Raw genomic sequence first — 12,198 nt, forward strand, 5'->3', positions numbered from 1 at the left:
CGCTCTCTCCCGCCAACCAGAGCCCTCTCCCCTAGGCCGGATATCGAGAGCGCCCTCAAGGCCTGGCTCGCCAGAGGAAAGGAAGAGGAGCGTCGAGAGGTCTCGAGCGCTGGACCCAGAAACCCAGAGCGCACACGAGGAGGAAATGGAGCCTGATGAATGCTTGGACTCCCTTCTGGATCGTAGGGTGCAGTATCCACACGCCCCTCCCCCCTCCTCACCATCACCATCAGCCCGCCGTAATACAGGATCATATGACCCGCTTTTTCTTCACCCGCCTGGCTCCATTGTTCCATTCTTCACTCAAGACAGCAGGGAGAACTACAGGGAGATGCGGCTGATCCTGGAGTACCTGCTAGGAGAACCGCAGGCGTACCACAGTGAGCAGCAGAAATGGTTCACACTCCAACTCCATTGCAAGCTACCAATAGCTAAGAGACTTTGCTTCTCCCACGCCAAGTCCCTCACCCCCTACACCGACAGCATGAAAGAACTAAATCACCGCTGGGGTTGGCCATGGGACCACATCCTCGACGAGGTTGAAGCCCTCGGGGAGTTACCTGAGATCCGTACCGACGTAGCCCTGGATGACTACGCCCTCCGCATCCGCTCCCTGGTCACGATGCTGAAGCTGCAGGGACCGACTGGAGCCAGGGAATTGAACACAGGCTCCACCGTGGAGCGCTTCATAAGGAAGCTGCCCAGACACCGAGAGGAAAGGTTCCGGCGGCGCCACGACCAGCTCAATCCCGACCAGCCAGCAGCCAGCTTGGAGGAGCTATCTGACTTTTTGAGAAGTGAGGTAAAGCACATCCGTCTCCCAACAAAAGCTGAGCTGAAGTACGGCGGACACGAATGGACCAATCGAGCAACCAAGAGGAAGGAAGGGTCAGTCCGGGTGATGACGACGATCCCAGGGGCTGACACTGAGGAGGAGAGGGACACCCCCCACAGTGAGTGGGGCGGCCCTAAGCAGGGTGACAAGAAGCTTCAACCACCTTGCCCGTGTTGCACAGGGTCCCACTGGCTTGAACACTGTCCAGAGTTTGGGAAGAATAACACCGAAGAGAGGAAACAGTGGATCAAGGACAACAAGCGGTGTTGGAGGTGCGCCCGTGAGCACATGGCCAAGCAATGCACCCTGAAGAGGCCTTGTTGTATTAAGGAATGCGGCAGGATACACATCACAGTCCTCCATGACCTCAATACTAGAAACGACAAGCCGGAGTCCCCCCGGGACCAATCAAGTGAGATCCAGGAGGGTCGTACCTACTACGTAGGCCCAGTCCGTAATAACAACCCCCAAGTGTTACTCAAGATTGTGCCGGTCATCCTACGCCATGATGGGAGGAAGATGTCCACCTATGCCATCATTGATGACGGTGCAGAGTGCACCATCCTGATGAAGGAGGCAGCCACCGCCCTCGGGCTCAAAGGTCATCCTCATCAAATGAAGATCCTCACCATCCGACCTAAGCCCACCCAAGTCGCGGGTGAGATAGTGTCCCTGGAGATCAGGGCAAAGGGGCGACCAGGAAAAGTGCACCCCCTGCGCGATGTGATCACCGCGGCTGACATGAGCCTTTCGACTTATGGCTACCCAATGAAGGCGCTCAAGGCAAAGTACCCCCATCTGGCAGAGTTGAGGCTTGATCAGGAAGAGGAAGTGGTACCGACCATCCTACTCGGGTCCGATCAAGCAAGGCTGACCCTCCCAAGGTGCATTCTCCCAGGCCCACGTGGCTGCCCCGTCGCCCTGGACACCCCACTTGGTTGGACTCTCCAAGGCCCTATCAACCTGAAGAGTGCTAATCCCAGCCAGACCCAAACGCACTTCCTCGGGGCCAAGTGCAAAATGGAGGAACCCTCAAACCAGCCCAATAAGGCTGCCAGTGAGACAGAAGCAGTCCTTGAGGTAATCAAAGCAAATGTGATTGAGGACAATGTGGACATGACAGAGGAGCTTAAGAAGCAACTAACCCCTCTTCAAGTTGACTTCCAGTACAACCCACCTAGCACCCCTCACACTCTAAACTTCACCCTTGGAACACAGGTCCCCAAAGCTGAAGTCCTCACCAATGTATTAGTCGAAGCGGAAGCGATCCGGAATTCCAAATCATTGGAATATGCCATTAGAGACCTGGCTGACCTCCATCCCATCACGCCTAACTCTCTCCTCATGGGGCGGCCAGACATGATTGTGGATCCAGCGCTACCCAGAGCGCATTGGCTCCTGTGCAGAGTGAAGACAGTCACTAAGGGGAAGGATGGAAGAGTTCGCACAGCAGTAGTGGACACTGGCCAGAGAACCTACCATCGACCAGTGCCTCGCCTTATCAAGCTCCCCCCATACTCTGACCCGACTCCCCCATACTCTGACCCGACTCCCTCATACTCTGACCCGACTCCCCCTAAACCCCCCTGATCTGCTTGTATATCAAACCTTCATTAATATAACTGATTTCCTTCACATAAATCAGGGGGCGGCTGTTCTGAAGGTTTGCATATTTGTGTGAATTGTCCCTTTTAGTTCTATAGATAGATCATTTCTGTTAAGGGATTAATTGTTATTATTTATTTCTATTTCATATGTATTGTTTGGGAAGGTGTATTTTCTTTAAGTTGTTTAACCGTTGCCACGGTTACGGTTGCCAAGGTTACGGTTGCCATGGTTACGGGCACTTCCGTTTCCACCGGCAGGTAAAAAAAGTGTTTAAAAGGAGCTCCAGCATTGACAGGCAGCGGAGCGTCGGTAATACTACCCGGAGATAGAGTTCACCACAGTTGCAGATCAGATAAGTAACTAGTACTCCAAGCGTTGTATTTAAGTTTGTTATAAGTGACAGTTAAGTGCCAGTGCACTAGTTTAAGTTTAAAGACGTTTTGGGCGCTTCACGTTGCCAGTAGGAGGTGAAGCCAGTAGGAGGTGAAGCGCATGCTAACCGCTAGTTAGCTCACCGCAGCTCGCACCTGTGTTTGTTGGCCGCACCGTGACTTCACGAACGCCAGGTTCAGTCACGTCGGACTAAGTTTATTTAAGAGACACTTTCCCCTGGGACTATTTATTGTTTGGAGAGTGAACATTGCTGCGAGGGAAGTGGACAGCGCGAGGTACAAGTGTTAGTGGCTCGCGCTCACGGGGTAGTCGACAGAGAGGTGACCCAGGACGAGGCTGGTTCTCCTCTCGCTCCAGACTAGACTCGTGAGGGAGCTAAGAGGAAGCACGGCCGAGCCCCCCCCTCCCTTCTCTACTCTACAACGGGAGGTGTCCCCCCTCTCCAACGCCCCCTTGGTATCCAGCATTTGCAACTCACCCCACCCCACACCTACGTGCACCAACGATCAGCAGGACCACAACAGACTATCTTCTGGCCCAGCCAAGGGGCCCAGGTTGGACTGTGTGTGTGTGTTGTGTAATTGGTTTAGTGCGGGAGGTTTCATTGGGGAGGTAGCGTGTGAGTGGGGATGAGTGTATGAGTGTAATCAATGTGTTTATTATTGTCTGATTATTGTATATTATATGGTATAGTAAATTGTTAACTATATAAGTGGTGTCCTCTCACTCTCTCCTAGACTATCTTTATTTGGTAAATAGTGAAAATTAGAGCATCCCCCTAAAGTAAATATACAGTCCTTTACAGGCTCCTGAACAATATATATATATATATATATATATATATATATATATATATATATATATATATATATATATATATATATATATATATATATATATATATATATATATATATATATATATATATATATATATATATACATACATAATCTACATTTAAAACACTTCTTTATTGTCGACATATTTATTGGATATTGCATGTTCATTACCGCCACACCTTTAGGTTTTTCTTGTTACTTGAAAACAAATTAAAGTAATATATTGTAGCCCCCAGAAGAAATCGCACAACGTCTGACGCTATTTTTAACTTTCATTGCCAATCTCATGATAACAAACGGCAGTGGTCGCCATATATATATATATATATATATATATATATATATATATATATATATATATATATATATATATATGTACAGTGTTGGGTTAGTTACTGAAAACCAGTAACTAGTTATAGTTACTAGTTACTTCATTTCAAAAGTAACTCGGTTACTAACTCCGTTACTTACACCAAAAAGTAATGCGTTACTTTGAAAAGTAACTATTTAGTTACTTCTTTTTTTCTTCTTTTTTTTTTTAAAGCTCCCATTAATGCCCTTTAGCCTTCATTTCAGTACTGTTATTGCACTGCAGAATAATACAATGTGTTGATCAACTTGACATGCATTTGCATCACTGAACTCTGCTAAGCAATGTGATCTACATACAACACACAAAGACAAAGATATGTTACAAAGGCCAATTTGTTTCTGGCCAGAACAAATTGACAAAACTATTTTAAATAGCTGCAACATAACATACATAAGTAACAAACAGCATAATAACAACGTAGCTGTAAACCAAATAAGTACTTTAACTTTATTTTTACATACACAAAGCCTAACCAGGCATTTTTTCCTCAAAGAATTCTGACACAAAATCATGTCTGAAGCTCAGAACACTCTACACATTTCCCCAGTTTTAGTTTAGAGATAAAGAAAGATTGGCCTGGCCCACTAGGATCCCTCTTTATGTTTGTGAACTTTATAGTCTATACATTTAGAGTGATGTGATAGTCAAACACTCTGGAAGTCTAGGATGAAAGAGTATATAAGAGACTTGACAGCAACGTTCCCTCTAAGGTGCGCGCCTGTGCAATTGTGCACTGCTCAAGCATCCTCTGCACACGGCAAATCTATGCCACGCACAAAATCAAATAAAAAAATATGCGCATAACAATTTTCAACACGACACGGACACGACAGACAAAACAGTTTTCGTCATCATTGTTCAAATATTGTAACGTCTGTCGAGACGCTTTGAGGACATGAATTCCATCCATCACTTTACTGAGCAAAACTCTTTATTGTCGGCCATAAACACATCACCAAAACATTAGTAAAAAAAATGATATCTAGCAAAAGTGGTCATTTTCTGCAGTACAAACCAGACCAAAAGCAACTTTGTTAGATCAACAGCAGCCGCTCGCTCTTTCTCACTTGCGCCAACACATGCACATATGGCACTTAGCCAGTGATGCGTTTACAGCCACACAAAAAGTCGGACAACTCCAACACCACACATAAAGTGTCATTCCAGGTCCTTACACTATGATTTACCAATCAAATGTGTGCTTATTTTAGTGTCATTTATTAGGAATCTTAATTTATAAATATTAATCATGAAATGCTATTAGTATATTAAATAAATACTCATAAAAATATATTTTTTACAAACAGGAAGTTGCAGGAATGTACACATGATCCCCGGCTTACATCTCATTGTGCAACATGTGAATGTTTTAATGGGAACTAAATGCAATGTCTGAAAGGGGTACAAATTATTTCCAAAGCAGGACCTCCACCCAGACAAACAATACAAGTACACAGTTCATGAAAAACAATGTTTGTTGTTATTGTCATTGTAAGTGGGCCTAAACACTTATATTAGAAAAGGAAATGACTGCTGTCATTTGATCATAATAATAAGAGAATGTTGTCTGTCTATCTGTGTTGGCCCTGCTATGAGGTGGGGACTTGTCCAGGGTGTACACCGCCTTCCGCCAGAATGCAGCTGAGATAGGCTCCAGCGACCCCGAAAGGGACAAGCGGTATAAAATGGATGGATGGATGGAGATGTAAGTTGTTATTTAGTCAGGTTTGGGACAGGTGTGCTGCTGGTGTAGCCACAGTGTGCACGTCTGATGTTGCTCACATGGGCTCCACTCAATGCTCAGGGACTTTTTGCGTTTGCTCACACATGAACAATTAGAGGGAACATTGATTGACAGAGTGTGTACCTTCAGTGCTGAATGATGAGCAGAGGCAGAGTTAATCCTTAAGTGGTGGAGGGAAAGTGGCATCGGAGTCTCTGTCTCTCTTTACTAGCTACGTCGAAGCATGTTGCTTATGTAGCTTGTTGCAGCACTCAGCAGATTTGAATTGCTGTTTTGGGCAGTAGATGGGATCTTTGATCCAAAGCACAATTTACATTTAACTAAAATGTTATTTTCTTTGTGCTCGACAAAAGAATAGTAGTGAAAATATCTCCAACAAACTCGACTGCAGCTCCGCCATGATCAGACACGCCCCCCGCCGCCCTCCTCTCTCTCCCCCCACACTCAGACACACACACAGAGCGCAGGTCTCTCTTCTCCGGTTTGTGACACAAGAAGAATCAGAACTACGACACTAACACACTTTATACTACATTAAAAGTAATGTAAAATAACGCAGTAACGCATCATGTAGTAACGGTAACTGAGTTACTGAAAAATAAAAAATAACGCGTTAGATTACTAGTTACCGCCGAAACTAACGGCGTTACAGTAACGCGTTACTTTGTAACGCGTTAGTCCCAACACTGTATATGTATATATATATATATATATATATATATATATATATATATATATATATATATATATATATATATATATATACCCCCACGGACAGCCATCTACAAAATATGCAAATATTAAGAGGACAGTGGCGGCTTTAAAAGAGAAAGTCCATAACATAACACCAGAAAAAGATGCTAGATTTGTACAAAAAGCAGCAACAATTAAAAATATGGCAAAACGATAAAAAAATATATCTATTTAGTAATAAATTTGTTTTAAATGCAAGTATAAATCTTTTTAGCTTTTTTAAAGAAATATAATGTGATACATCATCATAGCAAATTATGCAAAATATTTGATGAAGTCATGGTGACCACGCCCCTGACCACTCCCCCCCCCCCCCACCACAGGTATCTTGGCAGTCCGGGGGAAACAATTCGCTGTATATTTAGCACAAATCTCGCCCCACAGAACCGGTTTTTGGAGTCGGTCTGCAGAACGCTTCATTCTGGAGGTGTTCCCAGAGTGCAAATGAACCTACGCCCCAGCTCTCATATTTGACATTCCTCGTCTGCACGTCGTATGTTTTTGTTTACGTTGTGCTCATTGCAGACTCGGTCTCGGCGGGAGGCGCGCACACCTGAATTCTGAGTGGCTCCGATCCATTCAGATCATTCAGGAAACAATACTTTACTTACATTTTTTTTTTCTAGAAAATGACGACTTGATTTGGAATTGGAATGTATAATCACGATTCGGATGTGAATTGTTTTTCTCCAGCATACGGTACGGTAAAAAAAATTTTTTGCAGCGTGAACGTAGCCAAGTAGCAATAGAAGTAGGCTAGCAGGCTAATTAGCCAAGACAACACGTTAAAAGTTAAGCTAACGTAGCATGTAAAGCGATGTGACAGCTGTCAGAATAATTGTTTCTAAGTTATCACAAAACTTTGTGTTTCAATGAGTTCCCGGCGAGAAGACAAAAGTTGTCTTTAATCCTACCAAGCAGAAGGCTTGTAAAACTCCACTGTGTAGGATGGGAAGCAACATGAAGGTGTTCTGTTTCTTTCATGTATTGTAATCAACAGAAAGATATTGTCTTGACCCGAGATCTACAAAGCGAAGATGAAGCAGGACCTGACTCCCTCTTCTTTGAACTGCTTTACGACCTTTTCTGTTAACTGTTTACGACCTTTTCTTTGAACTGTTTCAATCAAAGGCAATGGCTGTTTACAACCCCCGTCCCTTAGAAACAGCTGTTGCCATGTAATCAGGGAAAGTCCAAATAGAAGAGGAGGCGTACAATCTTTCGCCAGAGCGTGGTGAGACTGTACCAGAGTACAGTCCAGATGTCTCTCCTCAATTGAGCCAAATTGAATTCTGTCTCTGTTTAATAGATGTCATCAGTGTTTGAACCTGACAATAGCGCTACAAGACCACTTGTTTAGTTTAACACACAACTTTTAAGTCATTTGTAACAACAATTCACACAACTAATGTTGCTAGCGTAGCCTCTTGCTAGCTGAAAGCGTTCAATACTAATGGTGTGTTCCGTTTGGAAGTCGGAATTTCTGAAATCCTACTCGGAAATTTGAACTGCTCGGAAAGTCAGCGAGTCCTCACCACCTCCCGAGTTCGCTGCTCTGAGCGTAAAGAATAACAGAAGCTTCTTGACACATGCTAACATTATTGCGCTAACTTTTTAAACTACTTTTACATGCATACGCTCCAGTCCTTTAACTTTGGTATTTCATATATGCTGACTTAGCATGCTAGCATGGTAACATTAGCATGTTGACTTTTTAGCCAATTTTTTTCTGCAAACACCTCAGACTCTTAGGACTTGGTACTTGACAAATGCTAACAGTTAGCATGCTAGCATGGTAACATTAGCATGTTGACTTTTAAGCTAATTTTTTTCTGCAAACACCTCAGACTCTTAGGACTTGGTACTTGACAAATGCTAACCGATAGCAGGCTAGCATTAACTAAACGTTTAAGCCAAAGTTCCTGCAAACACCTCAGACTCCTAGGACTTGGTACTTGACACATGAAAAATGCTAACGTTAGCAGTTATCGGTACTTCGGACTATGTGTTGTTGTGTCTGTTGTATTGTTGGACGTTTAAATGTGGTTATGTTACGTTTTACTCTCGGTTGCTGAAGGAGGACATATTGCTCAAGTTGTTCAAAGAAGGCTAGCGCAAAAATAGCTTCCGCCGACGTAGCGGTCCTGATTCCTGACCTCGTGACTGGAACTGCAGCTCCGACTCACAACTTCCGAGGTTAACGGAACGCACAACAATTAGCCACGACAACAAACGGTTAGAAGTTAAGCTAACGTAGCAATTAAAGAGCTAACATAGCCTTTAAAGAGCTAACGTAGCATTTAAAGAGCTGGAATAGCACCACAAGAGGGCAGTAAAGCACACATTGAGCAAAACAACACAGCGTTCAAGTCAACAACAACAATGCACACAACTAATGTTGTCCAGGGTGCTAGCATAGCCCGGGGGTGTCCAAACTGTTTCCGGCAATAAAAAATGTTATGATACTTAGACCACTTTGATATGTTTTGTAAGTCAAATATACTACAAGCAATTATGCTAAGCTATCTGAACAAAACATCCATATCTTAGCTTTGTGTTATGGAAATACTGCTCTAAATTAGGAATTGTCAGGCATTAAAAGGGCTAAATAAACTATAATTACCAATACTAAAGTGGTATTTGGCACTAGACCAGACCTAAACAGACGGTGCTGTTCAGTATCGTAGCATCCTCATTAGCAACATTAGCATGACAACTTTTTTTGCCAATTTTGCAGCCGAACGCTTCAGATTCATATATTAGAGCTTGTCATATGCTAACTGTTAGCATGCTGACATTATCGTGCTAACTTTTTTAGCTTATTTATCATGCGTACGCTTCAGTCTTTTGACTCGGTACTTGACAAATTCTAACGTTAACATGCTAACATTAACATGTTATCTGTTAGCATGCTAACTGTGAGCATGCTACTGTGAGCATGCTAACTGTGAGCATGCTAACTGTGAGCATGCTAACATCAACATGTTAACGTGCGGCCATTATCATGCTAACTTTTTTAGCAAATTTTTCATGCGTACGTTTCTGTCTTTTTTATTCAATACTTGACAAATTCTATCAGTTAACATGCTAACTTCTAACATGCTGACATTATCGTGCTAACTTTTTTAGCTTATTTTTCATGCGCACGCTTCAGTCTTTTGACTCAATACTTGACAAATTCTAACGTTAACATGCTAACATTAACATGTTAACTGTTAGCATGCTAACTGTCAACATGATAACTGTTAGCATGCTAACTGTTATCATGCTAGCTGTCATCATGCTAACTGGTATCATGCTAACAGTTAGCATGATAACTTTTAGCATGAGAACTTTTAGCATGCTAACATGCGGACATTATCGTGCTTACCTTTTGAGCAAATTTTTCATGCGTACGCTTCAGTCATTTGACTCGGTACTTGACAAATTCTAACGTTAACATGCTAACATTAACATGTTATCTGATATCATGCTAACTGTTATCATGCTAACTGTTAACATGCTGTTAGCATGCTAATTGTTAACATGCTAATTGTTAGCATGCTAACTTTTAGCAAAAATTTGCTCAAAAAGTTAGCACGATAATAAATGATAAATGGGTTATACTTGTATAGCGCTTTTCTACCTTCAAGGTACTCAGAGCGCTTTGACAGTATTTCCACATTCACCCATTCATACACACATTCACACACTGATGGCGGGAGCAGCTATGCAAGGCGCTAACCAGCAGCCATCAGGAGCAAGGGTGAAGTGTCTTGCCCAAGGACACAACGGACGTGACTAGGATGGTAGAAGGTGGGGATTGAACCCCAGTAACCAGCAACCCTCCGATTGCTGGCACGGCCACTCTACCAACTTTGCCACGCCATCCGCATGTTAGCATGCTAACTGTTAGCAAGCTAACTTTTAACATGTTAACAGTTATCATGTTAACAGTTAGCATGCTAACAGTTATCATGTTAACAGTTAGCATGCTAACTTTTAGCATGCTAACATGCGGACATTATCTTGCTAGCTTTTTGAGCAAATTTTTCATGCGTACGCTTCAGTCATTTGACTCGGTACTTGACAAATGCTAACATTAACATGTTATCTATTATCATGCTAACTTTTATAATGCCGACTGTTAGCATGTTAACTTTTAGCATGTCAACTTTTATCACGCTAACATTAACATGCTGACATGCGGACATTATCGCGCTAACTTTTTGACAAATTCTTACTGTTAACATACTACCATGAATATGATATCTGTTAGGATGATACCAGTTAACTGTAAACATGCTAACTTTAACATGCTAACTGTTCGCATAACTTAAAACGCTAACTTTTAGCATGTTAACATGCAGACATTATCGTGCTAACTTTTTGAGCAAATTTTTCATGCGTACGCTTCAGTCATTAGACTCGGTACTTGACAATTTCTTACTGTTAGCATGCTAACATTAGCATTCAAGTTGAGCTGGCACATTTAAATTTTCTCCCAAAGTTGCACCTTCTAGTTTTTGTTATGTCATGTTCCAACCCGCCGTGTTTTTATTTTGTCTTCGGAAGGTGTGGCCAAACGGCTCCCCCGAGCCGCACTTTGGACACCCCTAGCATAGCCTCCTGCTGGCTTGTTTACACCCCAAAGCGCCAACTTCCAAGCAGCCTAAAGAGGCCTTGGTGCCCTCTGGCGTACCGGCGGTGGTACTGCGCCAGCGGGGTCAAAGTGTTGCGGGGTCAGCGCCTCACCTGGTTTGACCGTCTTCAGGCGGACGGGCTCCCGGAAGTGTCGTATGACGGCCAGCGTGTCGCGGTTAGTTAGTCCACTGACGGGCGTGCCGTTGACCTCCATCAGGACGTCGCCGTAGTAGGGCAGCTTGCCCACGTGACACACCAGCAGGTCCAGCTTCATCTGGCCCAGGTGCGGGAACTGGCCCAGCTCGGCGCCCCCCAGGACCTCCACCACGGAGCCGAAGTCCCCGAGGCTCCCCCACGACACGGCGCACTCCACCACCTTGCCGGACCAGTGCTTCTTCTTCTTCAGGGTGCGGGACATGGCGGCGTGGGATCAACGAGCGGAGCCAAAAGTGATGCTTCGTGGAAGGCGTGCCGGTCATCCCACGGCGTGTTCGTGCCGCTCGCCTCGGCCGCACTCACCCCGCCAATCACGGCGCGGCGCTCCAGGTAGCCTCCGTGACGACCAGGGTGTGTGTGCGTGTGTGCGCGTCGCGGGAAGTCCGGCCCACGCAGCGTGGAGACATCTGCGGCAGGTTTGAACACACCTGGCAGCGCAGACACTCGTCCGGCCGGGATAAGGAACGCCCCTTTTTGCTGCGCACGCACACCACTCCACCGGCGCGGCGGGGCTGTCATCTAGTGGCCATCTGCGGTATTGCAGCATAGGAGGCGCGCAGGGGTTCAGGATATATGGTTGATTTGATTTGTACACAAAATTTACAAGACTAAAGTCACAATATTATCAAATAAATGTTTTTGTTTTCGTTCACATTATGTCAAAATATTTTGCAAACAAAAGTTGACATTTTACAAGAAAAAGATGCCATTCTACAGCATTAAATTTACAAGACTAAAGTCACAATATTATCAAATAAATGTTTTTGTTTTTGTTTATATTATGTCATAATATTTTGCCAACAAAAGTTGACAT

General features: G+C 44.0%; 1 protein-coding gene across 2 annotated transcripts in view; it reads right to left on the reverse strand.

Annotated features, from left to right (window-relative positions):
- The window catches only part of LOC133643069 (membrane-associated guanylate kinase, WW and PDZ domain-containing protein 3-like), a 411,685-nt gene extending 399,862 nt beyond the window's left edge, over nt 1-11,823 (reverse strand). For both annotated transcript variants that reach the window (XM_062037479.1, XM_062037480.1), the window contains exon 1: nt 11,280-11,823. In XM_062037479.1, the coding sequence (XP_061893463.1) occupies nt 11,280-11,586 (307 nt within the window). In that variant the 5' untranslated portion in view covers nt 11,587-11,823. The remainder of the gene's footprint in view (nt 1-11,279) is intronic.
- Nucleotides 11,824-12,198: the final 375 nt, after the last annotated feature.

The sequence above is a fragment of the Entelurus aequoreus genome, linkage group LG26 (assembly GCF_033978785.1).
Source record: "Entelurus aequoreus isolate RoL-2023_Sb linkage group LG26, RoL_Eaeq_v1.1, whole genome shotgun sequence".
Classification (NCBI taxonomy): domain Eukaryota; kingdom Metazoa; phylum Chordata; class Actinopteri; order Syngnathiformes; family Syngnathidae; genus Entelurus; species Entelurus aequoreus.